This window comes from Terrapene carolina, unplaced genomic scaffold (genome assembly GCF_002925995.2).
Source record: "Terrapene carolina triunguis isolate 2854851 unplaced genomic scaffold, T_m_triunguis-2.0 Scaffold33715, whole genome shotgun sequence".
Lineage (NCBI taxonomy): Eukaryota > Metazoa > Chordata > Testudines > Emydidae > Terrapene > Terrapene triunguis.
The window spans coordinates 1690407-1713022 of NW_020698066.1; the positions used below are offsets into that span (position 1 = coordinate 1690407).

Below are 22616 nucleotides of genomic sequence, written 5' to 3' on the forward strand. Positions count from 1 at the left end.
AAATACTCTGTCACGTGCCATTGTCATCTACCCACTTTTAGACATCACTAGATTCCAGTCTGTTAAAGATTTTGAATTCCCAGTGGTATGGCATATCACTTTATATACTGAACATATTAAATTAGACAAAGATGTATTTATGGACAGTACTGGATATTCAGCAGTAGGAGAGGGAAAGTTGGAAGGAATTTGGGTAACGTTATATATTTCCTGTGATTCTAGAAAGGACAAAACTTCGTTAGCGTCACTGCTGGCACTTATTAGTACAATGCAGAGAAAAGACAGATTCCTCATGCTGTTTTGTGGGGTAGATTGTCAGATAAGTAAATAACCTGTATGTACATTATTCTTTCTAATATATTCTTCAGGTTGCTGTCTGGAAAACCAAGTCTGCTTTGCAGAAATTGGCTTAACTTTAACTTCTAAAATGAAACAGTTGTTTGTTCGTTTTTTGTTTTTCAGATTGCAGCCAAGAATATACCGATTCAACAGGCATAGATTTGCATGAATTTCTGGTGAACACATTAAAGAATAATCCCAGGTAAGTAGCTCCAGCATGTTGTTAACTCCTAGTATAGTCCTAGAAATCTAGCAATTAAGCATCTTATAATTCTAGTTCTAGAGAATGCTGTTGGAAGAGAAATAATGGAAGCATCTTAAGTGAGCAAGAAGCCATAAAACAATAAATTTCTACCCCCTAGGCTTTCCAGTTTCCCATTGCTTAATTACTTTTCCTGAAATTTGGTCACTGTGCTTTATCTTCCCCGCTGCACAGCTCCATCTAAAGACTCTTAGCACTAGTATATTATAACCTATGTGATTGGAGGTATTTGCAACTCAGATCATATTGTGAGTGCCAACTTCTAGCCTCACTACACCCATAGTCTTCATTTGGAACTGCAAACTCATCTTAATATAGAATTTTATCCTAAATATATAAAAAAGTTTCTATCAGGATTTTTTATATATTCTGTTTTACATACTCTTTTCAACTGAATCTGTGGGCACAGTTTCATCCTCCACTTACTGGACATCAAGAAATAATTAGGTAAATACCCATCCACAGAGTGGCTTAAAAATCCATGGGATTTCAAAATGCATGAATTCACATTTTGTATTAAAGGGCACATTTCTAGCCTTCAAAGCAAAAAGTCCCTGAATTGTCCAACCTGTACAAGCTGTAATAGCTCAAAGGAACTTGAGAGCAATGCACTCTGTAAGGTTTCTTACTAGGGCTGTTAAGTAAATGTGTGTGTGTGTGTGTGTGTGGTGGGGGGGATGTGGAAAATTTCAACTTTTCATTGAAAGATCAAAAAACAAAAACTTGCAGTTTAAAACAGAAAATTTGGATTTGGCAATGCTGCAGCAGTTCCTCATGGAAGGTGTTGTTGGGTGCCTCATGTCCCCATTCTCAATGACTTCCCTGGTCAGACTACATGTCCCACGATGCATCATGGTCTCCCCTCATGCTGAGTCACAGTGGTGCACCAGGGAAGGTGGTTATTTTGAGTTTGGGGTGTTTGATTTTTAGACAAAAAGTTGAAATTTTCCACAGAAAGTGCACACTTTCTATGACAAATTGGATTTAGTCAAAAATCTGATTTTTCCATCACAAAAATTTGTGATGGAAGTTTTTCAACTACATCTACAGCTTACTTTGGTTCCAAAAAGAAATACCAACATTATTCAACCGCTCCACAAGCCACCTGAATGCAGTTCTTTGAGGCTACGAGTGCTGCCAGGCTGAGCCCTAATGCTGAAGGGATTTAAGTCCATATCTTACCTTGCTTTGGTATAGATGGGGAGAAGGGGAGACTGGATTCTTTCCCCAGCTGCACCAACGCAAGGGAGGTCGGCGTTTTAACTAAAATATTTTCATCGTTTTTAAATAAAGGGAAACTTCCATAATTTGTTTTTGAAGTATCATAAAAGTATCTAAAAATGGTTTTGGTAGCTGACTCTTCAAATCGTTGTTTATTTTTACAGGGACAGAATGATACTCTTAAAAATGGAACAGGAAATTATAGATTTTATTAGTGACAACAAGTAAGTTAATTTCAGTATTTGGTTAGTTTATCATATTTGCATGCCACATATATCTTTTGCATAAAGCATATGTAAGTACTATATTTTTATGAGATGTATGCTTACTTAGAGGCTCATCCTACACTGTGCTGGAGTTTAGTACCTTGCAAAATCAGGCCCTAAATTCCTCTCTAATAGCTGTCAGGAGGAGCCACTGCAGTAGGTGTAACAAAAAGCAAGGCTTTTCATTTTTATTATAGTTCTCTAATGACTTCCAGCTGGTTCCAGTTATGCCCAAAAATAATTGTAAAGCTTTCATTGCATAGGATATAAACCATGTATCTCTAGAGGGGGATATATAATCAAATATTATGTCACGCAATTTGCTCTGTGCACTAAGGTATCTTTAATGTGGTGAAAAATAAGCTTTTGTTTGAAGGGATACAAAACCCTGTTTTGCTCTCACATATTCAACATTTTATAATAAAATTATAGATTGCAACTTGGTTAAAAACAAACAGATTGACTTTTGAGGGGAAAAATAGACATTTTAAAATAGAGAGAAGTAAGAAGATTTGTTGTACTAGAATAGCCCCTTGGTGTTTTGAACATTACCCAGTATCTGCTGCTTTGGAGGAAGGCATAAAACTTTCATGATATCCTTAGCCATTTGTGCAACATTGTATATAGGGCGAAAGTGTGTATGACAAGTTAGTCCTACCTGACCCCTGCAGCGGTCAGCTGATGCCGTGAAATATGAGATTTGATTACCTTAATTTAGCATGTAAAAGTATCAGTTTTATTATTGCCTATAAATATATCCAGCACTTTTTAAAAACCAGCCATTGTAGTTGATTGTCTGCTTGCCTGCAGCATACATGTATGCTGTATAAATGAACAGAGGAAAAAATAATTACATCAGGTTTTAAAAGGTATTGTTATATTATATCTTAGAGATGATCATTTAACTAATCAGTGTGATATTTTCTTTCAGTAATCACTATAAAAAATTCCCTCAGATGTCGTCATATCAGAGGATGTTAGTGCACAGAGTGGCAGCTTATTTTGGAATGGATCACAATGTAGATCAAACTGGAAAATCTGTAATTATCAACAAGACCAGCAATACTAGAATGTAAGTACTAGCCTTGTGCTTTTCCTATTTCCCTTTCATAAGGATCAGTTTGCATCCTGGCTACATGGTGTTTCAAAATTCCATTTTTGTAACGCTGAGCATTATTTTATCACTCATTCTGGTGTAGTGTGTCATTACGTCTGTCCTTGGAAGATTGTATGAGGATTTGAAAGATATAGAAATGAGTCAATCCAGTTGTTTCGAGTCAAGAAATTTATATAGTACCTCTGGAGTGGAATGTTTTGTTGACCCTCTAACACCACCACATAGCTATAGAAAGCAATTTATTGCTTAACACATTGCCTGGAGCTGTGCAGGTTATGAAGGACAGGTACTTTTAAATAACCCAAAGATGCTGGGAAGATATCCTATTCCCTCTTTCTATTTCTTCTTTTTTGCAGTTTCCACTCCTGCCTACTGAGTTGTTTATTTTGCAGCAGATTTTTTCCCCTTTGCTACCGTTTATTTTTTTCACAGATTGTAGCTTTCCCCCCTTCTTCTAACTTTAAACCTTTTTTATCATCATTCTCTCTGGATTATAAATCTGTAATGGGGCTGTGAAAACTGTTTGGTCCCTATGAAATTAAAAATATCCATTAGACTTAGATAGTCAGTGGGTAAAATGGGGTGGGCAAACTTTTTGACCCGAAGGCCACATCTAGGTATGGAAATTGTATGGCGGGCCATGAATGCTCTCAAAATTGGTGTTGGGGTCTGGGAGGGGGTGAGGGCTCTGGCTGGGGGTGTGGGCTCTGGGGTAGGGCCAGAAATGAGGAGTTCAGGGTGTGGAAGGGGGCTCCAGGCTGGTGTGGGGGGTGAGGGCTCTGACTGGGGGTGCAGGCTCTGGGGTGGGGCTAAGGATGAGGAGTTTGGGGTGCAGGAGGGGGCTTTGGGCTGGGACCGAGGGGTTTGGAGGGCAGGAGGGGGATCAGGGCTGGGGCAGGGGGTTGGAGTGGTGGGGGGCGGCTCAGGGGTGCAGGCTCTGGGCGGTGCTTACCTTAAGCAGCTCCCGGAAGCAGCGGCATGTCCCCCCTCTGGCTCCTACGCAGAGGCGCATCCAGGCGGCTCTGCGTGCTGCCCTGTCAGCAGGCGCTGCCCCCACAGCTCCCATTGGCCACAGTTCCTGGCCAATGGGAGCTGCAGGGGCGGTGCTTGGGGTGGGGGCAGCGTGCAGAGCGGAGTGCCCTGGCTGCCCCTACTCATAGAAGCTGGAGTGGGGACATGCCACTGCTTCCGGGAGCCGCACAGAGTGGCCCCTGACCCTGCTCTCCGGCTGGAGCGGGCCAAGCCCCAGACCCCACTCCCCAGAGGGAGCTCGAAGACCGGATTAATACGATTGTCAGGCCGGATGCAGCCCACGGGCCGTAGTTTGCCCACCCCTGGGGTAAAGGAAACGTACACAGATTTAGCTGCAGAGAATAAGAAATAACAAAATTACAATTTATGTAGGTCTTTGCTAGACACCATTTCATCATAATCACTTTTTTCATAGCACACTATTCAAGTACTACAGGCTTCTCAGGGCCTGATTTTAGCGCCCTCACTCTCATATAAGATTTCCCTTTCCAGCTTACCTGCATTTGTGCGTGTGCACACGTGTATGTGTGTGTGTTGGGGGGGGCATATGTTTATGTGTGTGTAAGGGAGTCAGAGGAGAGAGAGAGCCGGCATACCACTACTGTCATTCAATTAAGAAAAATTTGGAGCAGCCCCTAAAAAACCTTACATTTTCATTGGTTTTATTCATTCCTATTTGTTTCCAGTTATCCTTTTCTTTTCACATATGCATCAACCCCTCAGTGCAACAAGAGCAGTAGAATCTCGCTCACAGCTTAGTTCTCTTTCTGGCTAGCACTGACAGTATTTTTTGTGCTTTGGGCTCAATCGGTTGCCTTGACATGCACCTTGCAGACCAGTGGCACTAGAGCTGCTTTATATTGCCTTGCAAAGCACACTCTCAACAGGAATTGAATTCCAAACAGTGGTCTAAAGTTTATATGACAGCTTAGGTGAAAAGTCTGAGTGATTTCACATTGGATATTGTGGCTCATGGCCTAGTGGGAGAGACAAGGAGAATCATTTAAATTGTTTACAAAGCCAGCGTCGCAACTGGCACTAATTGACCCCTTTGCTGGCAGGCTGAGCAGAGAGGCCAAAAACTGAATGGTCTTGCAGATTGAAGTACCCTTTTTACTCTGGAGGTGCTCCCTGCAGGTCATAGTTAAGGCACATAGATAGAACCATGTGGGAAAATTTGTCCTGCCACTGTCCATAGTGTACTTGTTCCACAGAGAAACAGAAATTTCCAGCCTTCTGCCTTGTCACAGTCTAGTTTCTTTCATTAGCACTAAGTAAAACTGAATTTTGTTTGTTTTTGTTCTTTTAAATAGTTATTTAAGGAGGGGGATAGCCTAACCCTAAAGACACATTATTCTACCATGCAGCATGTAGTATATTTATAATATTTTAAGATACAGTTCTAAAATGAGGCTTTATAAATGTCTTTTTTTTTAATTTCCCAGATGCAAGAGACATCTAAAATTTCTTTTTCTGACTGAGTCTGGGATTTTATTATCAGGAGAAACAGGATGCGTGATTAGTTTGTGTGGAGTGGGAAGGAAGGAATTACACCATGTCTGATTTAAAAAAATAATGAAAAAGTGGGGGATCTTTATATAAACTGAAATCACTTTTGTTATTGTAGAGGAATAGTATTCCCACAAGTATTTTAAATGGAAAAACTGCAAATTTAGAATGACATTAAAACAAACTAACAGTAATAGCAAACAAGCAGCTACGCAGATTAGCTGTATGAACAGATAGATGGTTTTGAATCAGTTAAATGTTCTTTTAAATATGTATAAGATATAAATTAATAAAATGGATATTGGAAGTCCCTATTGGCCATCTGTGTAGCCATTATCAACTGGAAGTTTCTCATAGGATTTTCATGGAAGCAGGATCAAACCCTTTGGGTTAGATTGTGACATGGGCTACACAATCAACAAGCAAGAGAGAGTAAGAACAGCCCTTGAATCCTTCCATAGGGCTACCTAGACCTTAGGTCTGACTGCACAGGGATAAGCAGGGCTACCTGTCCACTTACTCCCATCCCAGAATAAATGGGTGGGAAGATGGTGAGGACTGGATAGAGCCTTTATTGTCCCGTCTTTTTACTGGCCAGAGTCAGCACAGAGGAGAAGTAATTTACAGCTGATAATACTCACTGAATGCCTGGACATTCAATCCATGCGGATTTCCTAATTATAAGCTTCACCAGTATTGCCTTCAGTGTTTGTAGTTGCCATAAGCTCCATATTCCAGGTTTCAGTAAAGTCATTAGCTCCATTGGCATAACCCGCAATGGTCACAATAGTAATAAATTCTGCAGAGTCCAGGATTTTTAAAGATCCCAATATTGTATATGTTAGAACCTAGTGTTCTCAGAGGGAAGAGTTTTACATGGCTCAGAACCAGAACTCAATTCTTGGAACCTTCTGACTCTGTTAACTACCCAATGTAAAGCATCCAGAACAGAAGCATTTCTGAAAGTGATGGAAAAATTGCTTAGTGTGGTTCATGTTAATTGTAGTTTAAACCTAAATAAATGTTGACTATATTACATATGTAAGTTCATATATGATAGAGAAGGCCTAACCTGAAGTCCAGAAAGTCCAAAAGCTATGCACTTCAAAGGAAGCTGGAGCTCTGGAGTAATGTGCTGCTGCTTCTTCCTCTTTTCACATGCTCATTTGGTAGCACATTCTGAATCCCAAAGCACCACAGCCTGACACAATGAATAGGGAAGAAAGCTTGTCATAAGTACTTCCAGAATTCACAGATTCTATTACCTTTTTAAAAAAAATCTTTTGCTATCATGTGTTTGTGAGTGTGGGTGGGTGGGTTTGATGGAAAGTCATTGCTGTGGGCGAAGGTGCTACTGCTTACTCATCTTGCTGAATGAGGGTTTGTGTGAATATTCTGCTGCTGCCTGGCCCCCACAAGAGGGGAATGAGGATTCTACCAGCATGTACCGGTGGGGTGAACATTCTGATATGGTCGCATCCTCTCTCTTCTGCCTCTTAGTGGACCAGTTGAGATTTAATGGGATAGAAACCTTCATGCTTATGGGCATAAACCACCCACCAATTACTTGGGGTTAAGAAGAAACTTTGGGCAATTTGTTCCATACTTGTACTCTCTGAAGTTTTCTACCTTCCTCTGAAGCATACATTTATGTTATCACCTGGCCCACAGTAAGGTGCGTGAGTGTGTGAGAGAGAGAGAGAGAGAGTGTGTATGAACAGAACAAGGAGTAATGGTCTCAAGTTGAAGTGGGGGAGGTTTAGGTTGGATATTAGGAAAAACTTTTTCACTAGGAGGATGGTGAAGCACTGGAATGGGTTACCTAGGGAGGTGGTGGAATCTCCTTCCTTAGAGGTTTTTAAGGTCAGGCTTGACAAAGCCCTGGCTGGGATGATTTAGTTGGGAATTGTCCTGCTTTGAGCAGGGGGTTGGACTAGATGACCTCCTGAGGTCCCTTCCAACCCTGATATTCTATGATTCTATGAAGGTGCCTGCCTCAGGGGCAAGAATTTAAGGAGCTCTGGAGGCTGCTAGTTTCATTGGGGTGGGGGGGGGGAAGCAGCTACAATAGTGTGAGTTCAGGAGAAAATGTGATTTTTGTGTGAATATTCTGCTGCTGCCTGCGCAACCTGTGCTGCTTTTTTTTTTTTTTTTAATTATAGTGGCAAATATATATTCCTAGCACCCAATTCTCTTTGGGATTTGAATTGTCTGCTGTGTATTCCTGAGCGTCAGCAGCATTCCATTGAAGTCCAAGCTAGTGGACCCTAATGGAGGTTTGGACCATAGTTATCATCTGACATTTTGAAGGCTGTCTTTGTAATGCAGAAGGACATACATTTACTTATTACAAAAAAAGAAGAAGAAGAAGAAAAGCGTCGATTAGTCAAATTTCTCATGGAAATTTTAATGTGCATAGACAGATCATTTCTTATAACTAAATGTTCTTGCATCCAAATTTGATAAAACTAGGCGAGTGCACTAGTTCCGATAAAGGAGTAGTGGATTAAAACATTTTAATATTCTACATTAATGCTTTGAATTATGACTGGATTTAAAAAAAGTTAAAAATGGCCTGTCTAATTAAAATCTAAAAACTTTCCAAAAAACTACCTTTGGACAAGTAGTACATGTGAGAAATATTATGCAGAACAGAAGTTTTTCCGAACGTTAGATGGAGATGGTCACAATGTTGCTTAGTATGGAATATCTTACTCTAACTGTGATATCGCTATAGTGACTCCATTGTATGTATATTTGTCTGTCATCTGTGTCAGTCTATCATCTATCTAAAGCTATACCAAAATGTAATGTGAACACGACAGTGCAGTATGATAAAACCATACATTTGAAATGGAGACAATGTATTATGCAGGATATGAGTGCCAACAAAAACTGCATGTGCCACTCTTTATTCTGTACATGCCACATTTAAAAAAAATAGAACTAGATAAGAGAGCCTTGCAGCTGTTGTCAGTACTTGTACATATCTCTGTCTGTATATTCAGACTGATTATCTCAGTGGAAATAGATAAGTGGGGAGAATGCAGGTGATGTGTTTAAAGGTGCTTGATAAATACAGATTTTAATTTGGCTTTGCAGTTTGCCATATGGATATCCTCACATGTGGTGTGTGCAAAATATGTTTTTACGGATGCACACACACAGCTGCATACATACCTGCACATACATACAGCAGAGTTACTCAGCATTCAGGATGTAGGGTGTGAATAAAATACAGTGATTGTGTTTAGAAAGTGTCTTGTGCATTTGGAGAGCTTACCAAAGGGCACATATCTTGTGAATCTTAAGACTTATGATTTTGTAAACCCTTTTCAGTGTTGCATACCTTCTAACCTTTGTAGTAAAGCAGCCTATTGATATTTTGTTCTACTCTACATTATTTTACTCTGCTGCTATAGAAATGCTATGTTATAGTAGCCCTGTTGGAAGGTTTTTGGTGTCTTCAGTATACATCCAAAACTTGGAGTAGTATTAACACTTGCTGTATATATTTCATGAGTTTCTTTTTAAAAACTGTGTCAGCAAAATGATACATACTGTACAATACGTACTATCTGTGTCATATTCTATCCATCTATTTTCTCTGTGTCTGAGTGGCTTGAGTCACAAATACAGTCATGACATTGCCCATTCCTAACCCACCTGCAAAAAATAGAAATGCCCTCAGTCGGCTTTTTATATATGCTTTGCATTTAAAGACATTCTTTGTGTCTATATAGGTACATGGAGCTTTTTTTTTTTTTTTTTTTGAAACCTTTATTGTGATATGGCTCTTGCAAATGGTATAGAATCTTTAAGACATCCCTATAAAATGGCAATCAGTGAAAGCAGGCAATTTCAACAACATGGGTTAGCTCTTAATGGAGATCCCCCCCACCCCTGCATCCAGGCATGCCAAGCATATTTGGATTTAAAAGATACTAGTTTTGTACTGAAATGGTGGGATTGGTTACATTATAGGCTCAGTAACCACAAGTTATGACTTCCAGGGTATACATCAAAATGTGCTTTTTCCCCTTGACTGATTTTTGTTTCTTTAAGAATGCATTTGCCGGGGGTGGGGGGGGGAAGGTTAGAAGTAAGTTGACACAAACAAAAATGTTTGCAGCTCTTTTTCAGCTTGGTATATATTCTGTAATCTTATATTTGTGTAAGCGAATGCTCATGTCTTGTTAGTTATGAGTAAACCTCAATGATAAGGCGTGAACATTGTTTTGTTGGAACACAGCACAATTAACTCTGCAAACTTTTTGTTGCACCTATCTTTAAAAAAAAATCATATTGTCTCTATTGTAAGTAGAACACGATCAAGGCAGTGATCTCATGAAGTTAGACTCACTGTAATATGACCCATGATCTAGGAGGATATACATGCAAACATCTCTCTCATTTTGTGTGGTGTCTGAGGTTCTGTAGGCCGAGATTTGTAACTTCAAGGAACTATGAACCAATTTATTTTAGTTTCATACAAAGTCTCCCATTGCAAGAATTTCTCTTTCCAGTGTTGGCTATATTTTGACTGCTATTTTATTACTGAGATATAATTATACTGTGATAAAGCAAATCCCTGCATTCTGACTAACAGTCATTGTTGCCCAATTAGGACTCACATGCTACACTGGTATTGAGAAATATCTGTGCAGTGATTATGCATCAGACATCCACAACTAGAGTACAAGGGAATGACATATCTGAGAAATAATAGCGTCCTTATTACCTCATTGGCTGAGATGATTCCTTTTTATTTTAATATTTATTAATACATAAAGCACTCATATTATGGTCCCAACAATAATAGGATAAAAATCAATAAAACAATAAAGACAACAAATGTAATGTTTACAACATTGAGTCTTCTTCATGCTGTCGCTTTGAATCAATAAATGGATTTTATTTCATAGACATTTTCCGTACAATCATCAGGGACTTGGTGAAAAGTATGACTATTAGTGACTTGGAAGTGTAATTTGTCTCAATAGTGGACTCGTGAGTAATAATAAAAATATTTAGTGCTCTTTATCCAAAAAGCTTGAAGCCCTTTACAGAGGAGGAGCAGTGTCATTATCCTTATTTAACAGATGGGGAAACTGAAGCAAATAACTCCTAATGCCCAGTTCCTTAAAAAATGCACAGACTAAGCTAATAAACATGTCATGGATTTCAGCACTACATTATGTATCATACTATAGGCATTAGTTTTCGTTATTACATTACTTGTTTTTGACTGAATACTGTTACACACTGTAATGTGAAGCCTTCATACAATACAATTTAGGAGAAGAAACTACATATGTAATTTTTCTTGAAACTGTTCTTGACTTTTTTTTTTAACTTAATGATATTTGAACTAGGACTGCTTTTCACACCAGACTATCTCTTATTTGAGTCTTGCATCCATTCTTGCAAGGAAGACGTACAAAGAAAAAGGGTTTGTCAACTGTGTGTTGAGCTAAATTTGGCCCTACGATGTGCAATTTTTATTCCAGTCAGTGAGAGCTATGTGCATGCATCCAAGGACAGAATTTTCCTGTAAATGAGACATTAGGGTTAATGAACCATTTCTAGTGGTTCCATTATTAATTTTCAGTCTAATATAATTTATCTAAACTAATTTGTAATTGAGGTGGACATGTATTTTATAGCTGTTTTATATTGTAATGAAGTATTAGTTAAACATAAATCAAAGGACACCTACAGTATTAGTCTGTTGTTAATCCTTGCAGTCACACCACTTAATCTTGTCATGAACTCGGAATTGTGTAGATGCGTGGTCAAATTTGGAAGATGGGACACTCTCTTCCTTGAATCAGTAATTAACCACTGCCCTGGCGTGGTGTTAGGGGGTGCTCTTCTTGTGACGTGGTGTCTTTTGGATGAGTCAAACTCCTCAGACTTGCTATGATTACTATTTGTGGTTATTAAAAAGATCGTGGCATTCTTGGTAAAAGTAGAGTTTTTAGCTGTGTCTGGAAAAGTAGTGGTTAGCCAAATCCCAGCTCAGATAATGACATTTTTCCAGTTTAAATCCTGCTGCACTTTCATGTCAGGGTACTGTAGAACTGGAGGTTCAAAATGGCCTCTGCATTTCCTACTCCCACTCTGATTCAGTAATGGGTGGAGTAATTTCCTTAAATGCAGGAGTCCATTTTCAAAAGTGGGTACCTCAATCAGTGGGTGGATCCCGCTCCATTCTATTTTGGTGCTGGAGTTATGAAGTCTGAATGCGTGGTGCATCTCTACGATGTGATACACCAGGCATGAGAAAAATGCTTCCTTTGAGCAATCCTTACTTCTGCACTATAGGCAAAGGGGAACCGTGCTCCTGTGTTCACATGGCAGACTTGGAGGTTTGTCACATGGAAGTTGCTAGATTACTAACAGGTAGCTCCACCATCCAAGCCAAAAGCTATTTGGGAATTGGCTTCTGATGGCTGTCTAATGATGGAGAAATTATTCATGGCCTGAAGTGGAACTAAGCACATGAATTTATTATGTAACACTGTTTTTATCTTCATGTTCAGGGCATTTCTAGAGAACTAATGGTCTCCACATTAGCCAGTCAGCTTTTGGGAAGTATGCTGCCATTATTGGTGGTTTTCAGATCTTTGATTAATTTTTTCTCTCTCCTATTTAATTCTTGAATTCATTAGTTAGATAAGGAATGTCATTTGAAGTATTTATTTGCGGTTATGCAACATCTTAATGTTCAGCTGCTTATAAGGTATGATACATACCTAACATTGAATATTAATGTATTTTGTAATAAGCTGTGCTACCACATTTGAGCCTCCATTAGCTGGAACTAAATTGAAGCTGCACAAAATGTTCAACCTAGGTAGAAATTGTAAATATTAAGGGTTAAATCCAATCCAGAGGGATGGGAGGGAAAAGAGTGTTCTACAGGTGCTGAATCATTACCTGCCTCCCCCAGTGTCTGGTCACACTGGCAGCAGAATCGCTTTGCAGCTACTTATACTGAAACCTTGTTATTTACAAGCCAATGGCAGGTGGCTCCATGGAGCAGCAGATCCTGTTGCTGCTCTTCTTCAGCCTGTCCTGCCCAAACCCCACTTCCTGCTGTGCGCTGCCGGGGGCACAGAACTAAGTCCCATGGCATATAGGGTATGACTCTGAAATAGACTTTGGGAGTCAAGGTGGATAATCAGTGGAACATGAGCTCCCAGTGTGACGAATGCAATCCTTGAATATATAAACAGGGGAATATTGAATAGGAAAAGGGAAGACATATTGCCTCTGTATTTGCCACTGATGTGACTGCTGATGGAATACCATGTCCAATTCTGGTGTCCACAATTTACGAAGGCAATTGATAAATTGGTGAGAATTCAGACAAGAGCCATGAAAATGAGTAAAAGATTAGAAAACATGTCTTATAGTGATAGACTCAAGAAGGTCAATCTAGGTAGCGTGACAAAGAGGAGGTTAAGGGGTGGCTTGATCACAGTCTGTAAGTACCTACATGGGGGAACAAATACTTAATAATGGACTCTTCAGTCCAGCACGGAAAGGTAGAACAAGATCCAGTGGCTGGAAGTTGAAGGTAGACAAATTTTGGACTGGAAATAAGGTGCAAATTTTTAACAGTGAGAGTAATTACCCATTGGAACAACTTACCAAGGTTTGTGGTGGATTTTTCATCGCTAGCAATTGTTAAATCAGGACTGGATGTTTTCTAAAATTTATGTTCTAGTTCAAATGGGAATTAATTTCAGGGATGTTCTATGGCCTTTGTTATGCAGGATGTCATACTGGATTATCACACTGGTCCCTTCTGGCCTTATAATCTCTGAATCCCCTGCATTTCATCCAGCAATCCTTTTGCAGAGCTGCACAAGCTCCACTGTATCTCGGGTCCACATAGACTGAATCCAGAGGTCAATGCTTTTCCCTAACTGTATTGGGCCAAACCTTGAAGTCTTTACTCGGGCAAAATGCTCAATGAGTAACTTTCCTTCACCGGGGGAAATGATGGATTCTCCATCTTTTGATGTCTTTGAGGCTGGAAGGGGCCTTGATGGAAGATATGATTTAGCCAAATACAAGTTATGCTTTAGCCAAACAAAAGTTATTGGGCTTAATACGAGGGGAACTGTAATGACCTGTGACATACAGGAGGTCAGACTAGATGAAGTAATGGGGTGAAAACTTTGGCAGGACAAGGCCTCTGCATGAATGGGCCCTGGCTATTTGCTGATTTCCCAATACCAGCAGTCCAGAGCCAGCTCCGCAGGCTGGTTGGGGTGCAGAGGGGGCATAGCCCACCCTCCAGGTGAAGCCATTGTGGACAAATCTCCAGCAGAAGGACCTTGGAGAGGTTTAGCTTTCGTGTGGGATAAATTAACACCATTTGTTAGAATCCACTCATGTTTACCTTTAATGATGATAACATTGTTCACCTTGTAAACTATCATGAGGTAACGCCAAATACAGAAATACATTTTTAGCTTTTATATCTTAATTACTTTTATGGTAAATAAAGAATGTATGAAGAGAAAGGAGTTCTGGTTGGATGCTGAGTAAAAAATTACATTAACAAGTTAGCATTGGGATTGGCTTTCCCTTTACTAGAGAGCAGAAGCTATCAGCAGAAACCTTGCGGTAATGTCTGGCTTTGTAATGACTTTTGCTGTTGAAGTGTCACCATGCCAGAAATGTGGTGACTCATACTGTAAAATAGTCTAATAATGTGTCATTGGCCTTCAGATACTTTAAACACCTTTTTAAGTGGCTTTGTGGTGTGTTAAGTTGTGGTGGTATAACTGTGTAGTGCTCTAAGTCTTAATAAAATGAATTACATTATAGGAGAACAGAAATCCCCCATTGGTCATCGTGTGACATTAAGGCTAAGATTTTAGAAAACAAGATTAACTCCATATTTAGGCACCTGTCTGATTTTCAAGATCAGTTGAACTGCTGCTCCCAGGTGCCTAAATATGGATTTCAGGTCCTGATTTTAGGCTCCTGTATTTGAGGACTGTAAACTTTAGATAGCTGCATGCTTCCATTACAATAGATGCCCCGTCATAGTTAGGCCTGGAATTTAGCCTTGTATCATTCAGCTGTGACTTGTTTAATTGATAAATATTCCACCAGCTCCAAATGCTGAAATTCACAAAATATTTACATGACTTCATATTTGAAAATCTTGATCTGGAGGCAAAAATGGTTTCTGCACCATATACAATAGAGTTTTGATTCAAAGGGGAAAGCACAGAGACAGTAAAACTTACATGAGTTTAATACTCCTGTTCTATAGAGACTTATGGTGTCCTCCAGCATAAATATAAAGCAGGGTTGGCAGATACAGTAGATATTCACAGTGCAAGTAAGGAGAACTACTGTGCCTCAAAATAGAGGTCAATGTGATGTTGGACTGAGCAGCTGGTTTAATTAAAGAGAAGTACAAATAATGGAAAAATGCAGTAAAATCATTTGAACACCCGAATAACAATGCCCTAAATCTACACAACTCCTTTGAATCTACTCTGCAGCATTTATCCCATCTCCTTATATTATTACCCTTCTATTGGTATATTTGGATAACACCATTTTGCCAATTGCTCCATTTGCTTGCAGACTGCTGATCCTGCATCCACTCTGATGTATCCTTGTGCACTCTCCTACCACTCTTGCCCTAGCTGCCGGTCATTCCATGATTTATTCATTTTAGGAGGATTAATGTGCTGTAGCCTATCCAATACATTTATTTTAACCTCCCATTGCAAATGTAAAATGGATTGTAATTTTTACAAGAGTTTCACACAGTGCAGAGATGTTTGTGGATGACTTCTCCGACCACATCCTTATTTCAGCATTTTCTGTGATATGTTATGCACTCTGGCCTACCTAAGACACTGTAGTGCTAAACCATCTTTTCTGCACAAGGTGGGTTTGTTGCCTCTTTTGAAAGCAACTGGTGACAAGCTGTGTGTCACATTAGTGTTGGAAATCTATGCCTTGTAATAAGCATGTATGTACTGTATCAATGTAAGGCAAGCTTTAGAATTCCAGAATGTTTGTGTGCTTTGCTGACCGAATGTGTAAGTCTCTAGTACCATAACATCCAAAGTTCATGCTTGTCTTTTTCATTTGTCCTTTCAGTATGATGTCTGTGTTTGGATTTCTTAACCAATCTTCTTTCATTTCAGAGTTAACTTCCAGCATCTTTTTTTAAAAAAAAGTGTATATGCACTTTAAAAACAAAACTGATAAATATTTCCATAGTCAAAATAATTCCACGCTCTTAACCCAACTATTAAGAATGTCTGAACAGATTTTTATGAAATTATGTTTCGGTATTTCTGGACATGAGCTGTCTAACAAAGAAACCTACTTTACTGAGGCTACTGGTAATTGTTACTCTTTCACAAACTGTGTTCAAAAGCTGCAATTTTGCAGCAAAAATACAATCTGATTATACAGAGGCTACCTCCTTAACATAGTTATGAGGGCTTTGTTTTCTTACAACTTCCAATTGTTGACTTTGAAATTGAAGGACTGTATATCCCTAGATTTGTAAGCAATGGGGAGTTCTCTGGATAGGTCCAAAACAGAACGTAATCCTTAGGGGTAAATTCTGCTATCTTTTTACTGGTGTAAATCAAGAATAACTCCATTACAACGGCTGGAGTTACTCCAGATTAAAACCAGCATAAATGTTGGTAGAATTTGTTTTGATACGTATTATGTTCTGTGCGATTAATTGCACAGTAATGTTAAAGCTTATTACTCAATTCACTGGTGGAAGAAGAGATGCTGGTTTCACAACAGAAAACTTACATAACAGCTTGATGATACTACCAACATTCTATACATCTTTCTCCTCCCACATGGAGGAGTTTACCCACCGTCTCCAAGTTTACTCCCTCCTAAAAATGGGCCTCATTATGCAGTATTTACTCAGGCAAAAGTCTCTTCTCTCCAGTGGGAGTCTTGTCTAAGGATTTCAGGCTCGTGTTCAAAGTAATCTCAGAGGTGTACAGGGAAAATATCAGTAGCCAATTTTGGAGTTATGATGAGGAACTCTCTATTTTTTTTTTTTTTGATTGAGAACTGCAAAATAAGTGTGTGTGTGTGTGTGTGTGTGTGTGTGTGTAAATAAGTAGGGGAGGAAGGGGGCTGGTTCCGTAATACAATTACTACAGTTCAGACCCTGTGTTAACTGTGTGCAAATACAGATAAGTATATTTTTCAGCACTCCAAGGGCACAGAAATAAGAATCCCCTGAGCTTTCACCAGTATCTCAAACTGAATAATTGAACATGAACTACCAGTGCAATGCTGTAGCTATGCAGGCTAACATGATATATGGAGTTGGTGTTACCTCTGTATACAGAATTAGACTTGGTCTAATTAAAAGTTAGATCAACCTAGCTACATTTGTCAGAGGTGTGAAAAAACCACACCCCTGATCAGCATAGCTCTGCTGACCTAACCCCAGTGTAGGTACAGCTATATCAATAGATGAAAGCTTCTGTCAACATAGCTACCATCCTTTGGAAAGGTGATGCTTTTGTCAGCATAGGCTGCATACACTACGGGGTTATGCCAGGATAGCTATGCCAACATAGCCACGCTGGTATAGTCTCGGTAGTGTAGATGCAGCCTTAGTGAGACCATTACTGGAATACGGTGTCTTCAAAAAGTATGTTTAAAAAAAAATTGGAAAGGGTTCAGAAAAAACCTACAAGAGTAACTTGAGGTCTGGATAACACACTTGAGACTTAAAAAGCTGATTCTCTTTAGTTTATTCAAGAGATGGTTAAGAGATAACTTGATCAATTGTTTAAAAGTACCTACATGGGGAAGAGATTTCTGATAGTAGATGTCTCTTTAATACAACAGAAAAAGGCATAATAAGATCAAATGGTTCAAGTTTAAGCTGGTCAAATTCAGCCTAGAAATAAGGCACATATTTTTAACAGTGAGGGTAATTAACCATTGGAATTTACCTCTAGAGATAAGGTGGATTCTCCATCACTTGAAATCTTTAAATTAAGGCAAGATATCTTTCTCAAACACGCGCTCTTGCTCCACCAGAAGTTATAATGAGGTTCTATGATCTGTGTAATGCAAGAGGTCAAACTAGATGATCATAATGGTCCCTTCTGATCTTAAAATCTATGAATCTATTAACTTTAAAAAAGTTTGGGAAAGTTTAGCTGAGACCATCTACAGAAAAGGAGATGGAGAGTAACTCATATGGACCTTACTCTTTCCTATTATCTCCTTCCCTTCTTTCCTGTCATGTCACATGTTGTCTGAGGAAGGCATGGCAAATTCCTACTCACTCCTCCAGTATCCGCTCTCATCTTCAGGAAAGAAGCTTGGTACTGTCCTCCAGCATCTGACATCCACTTCCACTATATAGCTGTCTCTGCCCACTCTATGGGTAAACTGGGAGCTGAGTACCCCTGATGCTATGTTCTGCTGTGCCATGGAGTACCACAATAAGCTGTATTACACTTTCCATGGGGCCCCTTTTGCGTTAGGGTGTCCTGGTGGCAGCCATAGCTAGGGGAGTGCTGTGGAGCTGTGCTGACAGGGAGTTGTGGGAGGGCAAATGCGCCAGTGAAGATTGGGGGGTTCTGCTAGAAGGCAGGCTTGCTGCACTGGCAGAAATATTTAGAGGACTTCTGTGAGGGGAATCTCACAGTGATGATAAAGTGTTAGTGCAGCCAACCCCTTTGTCTCTTCCCTAAAGATTTACCACAGGAGAGGGCAGTCTGGTACTTCAAGAGTAGCGACTGTCAAGAAAACAAAGCACAGACATTGGGCCAGATCCTTTTCTGGTAGAAATTGATTTTGATGATTTCTACCAGCAGAGGAGCCAGCCCTGTAAATTTATCTTTACAAACAGTGCATTCATATTCTGAGGTCTTAAAGGAAGGAGACCTACTGCAAAAATAGTTTATATAAGGGTCCATCATTAAACAACTAAAACCACATCATACATAAACACTTCTGAGTAGATTTGTAGCATCCTGGTCAAAGATTCCATTGGCTAATAAAAACCCTTAGATTTAATATACAGTTGCAATAATTGTCCAGACCTAAACTCCTTGGATTGTGTACAAGGTTGTATGGAAAGATACACCTCTAATGATCTACCTGACAATTGTAGGAAACATCAATTGAATTAATGTGCAGGAAGGTGACAAGGCAGTAAACCCATTTAGACTGATCCTGTAGCTGCTAAATTAGATGCACTAACTCCTGTGCTGGGTCATATTGATGAAAACATAGTTGTTACATTCTGTCTCCTAACCAAGTCTTTGGATTTTCTTATATGCATGTCAACACAAGAATATAGCCACGTTTATGTACAGGGTAACCAGGAAACACAAGTGCAAGCCTGCATAGAATTTGACAAGTTCAGACAAATTATACTATATCTTTGACCTTTTAAATTGACATTTGCTTAGTACATTTCAGTCTCTTTTTTAATGCACAATTGCATTGCTGTATTTGATTTTTCACAATGGCCTTATGGAAAGTTTTTAAAATTAGAATAGAACTAAAAGTAGATAAGAACATAAGAACAGCCATACTGGGTCAGACCAATGGTTCATCTAACCCAGTATCCTGTCTTCTGACAGTGGCCAGGAATGAACAGAACAGTTAATCACCAAGTGATCCATCCCGTCACCCATTCCCAACTTCTGGCAAACAGAGGCTAATAGCCATTGATGGACTTATCCACCATGAATTTATCTAGTTATTTTTTGAACACTGTTATAGTCTTGGCCTTCACAACATCCTCTGGCAAGGAGTTCCACAGGATGACTGTGTGTTGTGTGAAAAAATACTTCCGTTTGTTTGTTAAACCTGCTGACTATTAATTTCATTTGATGGCCCCTAGTTCTTGTGTTATGAGAAGGAGTAAATAACACTTCCTTAGGCTACGTCTACACTACCCGCCTGAATCGGCGGGTAGAAATTGATCTCTTGGGGATCGAATTATCGCGTCTCGTCGGGACGCGACAATCGATCCCCGAATCGACGCTTGTACTCCACCAGCGGAGGTAGGAGTAAGCGCCGTCGACGGGGGAGCCGCGGAGGTCGATTTGCCGCCGTCCTCACAGCAGGGTAAGTTGGCTCCGATACGTCGAATTCAGCTACGCTATTCGCGTAGCTGAATTTGCGTATCTTAAATCGACCCCCCACCCCCCGTAGTGAGGACGTAGCCTTATTTACTTTCTCTACACCAGTCATGATTTTACAGACCTCTATCATATTCCCCCCTTAGTCGTCTCTTTTCCAAGCTGAAAAGTTCCAGTCTTATTAATCTCTCCTCATATGGCAGGCTGTTGAGCAATAGGAAAGACAGGACTGCACAGTATGCCGCACACTGTCGCACCTGGCATTAATTAACAACCTTGTTGGCATTGATATCTTTGGTAGATGCCAACGAATAAATGGTTATGGAACCAGAATTATCCTTTGACAATGTGAGATAGGTCTTTTAAGGTCAGGCACAGGACATGTTAACAGAGTGGTTTAGGTAAATTAGCGCTTCCACTGTCCCTGCTCTATTTATAAAGTGAATAAATAGGGGACTTCGGTTTCCACTGTTGTCAATCTTGGGCCTTTCTTTAAACACTAAAATCGCCGTGTATATGTATATCTGTATCTTTATATAAATTAATTGATATGTGCTGAATTCATAACAGATAATAGACCTACAACAAAATATACTGTACACATACTATCCCTTTATGCCATACCTTCCATTAAAAAATTATTTTCAATATATTTTTCTTTTTGGTCTTTTGCTTCATATGGTTAGACTTTCCTACCCCTTAGAATGGAAATGATTCCTTTGTTTACATACTATACTATATGTGGACTTGAAGGTCAAGGAGCTAAAAATAAGCAATGTCTTCTATGAAACAGATAAATAATTATTCCATAGATTTACAGGAAACTTGTTAGAGAATTTTAGTCAGTATAGTACATATGTTGTTTGTACATCAGAGTCAGCTTGTCCTGATTTGGTCTTACAGTAGAAGAGAATAATGACAGAAAAATAATACTGAGTAAGAAATAACCTTTCAAATTTCCTCAAGGAGTAGTACAAGGTATAGGTACACTTCTTTGTTTTCTTCAACTTTACAGTATTGCAAACCCCAAGCAATGAGTCAGACCCCAAAACAAACATGATTGGGTTAAAATATATATATATAAAATAATACATTTAAATTTTTTTATTTGTCTGTTGATTTCTAAGCCTTTTAAGGTGTGTTTGAGTCACGTTTTCAAGCTTTTCTCTGCAGTCACTAGGGCTAGAACAGGGGTCGGCAACATTTGGCACGCGGCTTGCCAGAGTAAGCACCCTGGTGGGCCGGGCCAGTTTATTTACCTACTGACGCGGCAGGATCGGCCGATCGCGGCACCCACTGGCCGCGGTTCGCCGTCCCGGGCCAATGGGGGCGGCGGGAAGCCGCGGCCAGCACATCCCTCACCTGCACCGCTTCCCGCCGCCCCCATTGACCCGGGATGGCGAACCGCAGCCAGTGGAGGACGCAATCGGCCGAACCTGCCACGTCAGTAGGTAAATAAACTGGCCCGGCCCGCCAGGATGCTTACCCTGGCGAGCCGCATGCCAAACGTTGCCGACCCCTGGGCTAGAAACTTAGAGTGAAATCTTGGTCCCACTGAAGCCCCAAACTGCAAAACTCCCATTGATTTAAACAGTGTCAGTGTTTCACCCTTCCTTTTTTTGTTTAAATGGAAGTTAACTTTCTTACATTATCACTTGGGGCTATGTAAAACACCAAATATTCACAAGCAGTAGTGAATAAGTGCAAGCAACGGAGTGTGCAAAATTGTGAATTCACAAATTGAGGCCATTCTTTGAACTGAGTTGGCTTCTACCACAACTGAAAATTCATTCCCATGTGTCCACAACCACCCCACAGTTTGGTACATTTTAAAGGCTGTGCTTCAGAATGACTCAGGTGTAAGAGAGCATAAAGGAGAGGGGAAGGTGTTTGTTACAATTCAGGTCCCAAATGAGGTGAATTAGCAGAACGTACTAATGCTATGGCTACCCACATTCAGATTCAGAATTACCGGTATGTTATCTGTCCTTCCCTTTCATGAGCAATGAATTCACTCAAAACTTCTTAAAGTAATGTACCAGATTCCATCGAGTAAATAAAACATGAAATGAAATAATCATAACATATGATCATTGGCAGCCTTATCCTTCAAGCTTTGTGCCTAGGACTCTCATTGGTTTTCATTAGAATTCCCATATTCCATATCTTACAGGGCTGGGCCTTTGGTCTATATATTGTCCACTTAGTGTGTGAGCCCTTTGGGGCAGGGACTTCCTTTTTGTGAATGTTCTTTTCTGAACGCAGGTGTTTATTTAAGAGTTCATTTTCATTGAAGACTGAGGCCTGTAGATTGGTTTAGGTTAGGGTCTTTTGGCCCCATTATACAATTAACAAAGCACATATAATTTTATTGGTAGAAGCATTTTTAAATAATCTTACAGGGTTTTTATGTTATGTTTCTGTTGGGAGATGAAGGTTGTCCCTCAGCATTTCTTATGGAAATTCTTGTTCTGGTCTTTATTTTCTAACTTACCTCTGCATTTTCATTCTAGGCTGAAACCTGGCATCCAAGGCACCGATGTTGCAGGGAGAACCATACGGGCAGATCCTGCAGCAGTACATGAAGTGCCATTGAAGTCAGTAAGGTGCCACATGTGCACAGGGATCTGCCCATACAGTTCCCCTTTCAAGATCAAGGCCCAATATCTCAGCCTTGTATTTTTGTTTAATTTAGGAAATAAGCTGTTTGAATTTTCTTTGTG

The 22616-nt window shown here is 39.8% G+C and overlaps 1 protein-coding gene across 5 annotated transcripts in view; it reads left to right on the forward strand.

Moving 5' to 3' along the window:
• The window catches only part of LOC112112032 (cAMP-regulated phosphoprotein 21), a 265123-nt gene that overhangs the window by 126445 nt on the left and 116062 nt on the right, over positions 1-22616 (forward strand). For all 5 annotated transcript variants that reach the window (XM_026663466.2, XM_026663467.1, XM_026663465.2 and 2 more), the window contains exons 7-9: positions 463-541; positions 1987-2046; positions 3020-3160. In XM_026663466.2, coding sequence (XP_026519251.1) covers positions 463-541; positions 1987-2046; positions 3020-3160 — 280 coding nt within the window. The remainder of the gene's footprint in view (positions 1-462; positions 542-1986; positions 2047-3019; positions 3161-22616) is intronic.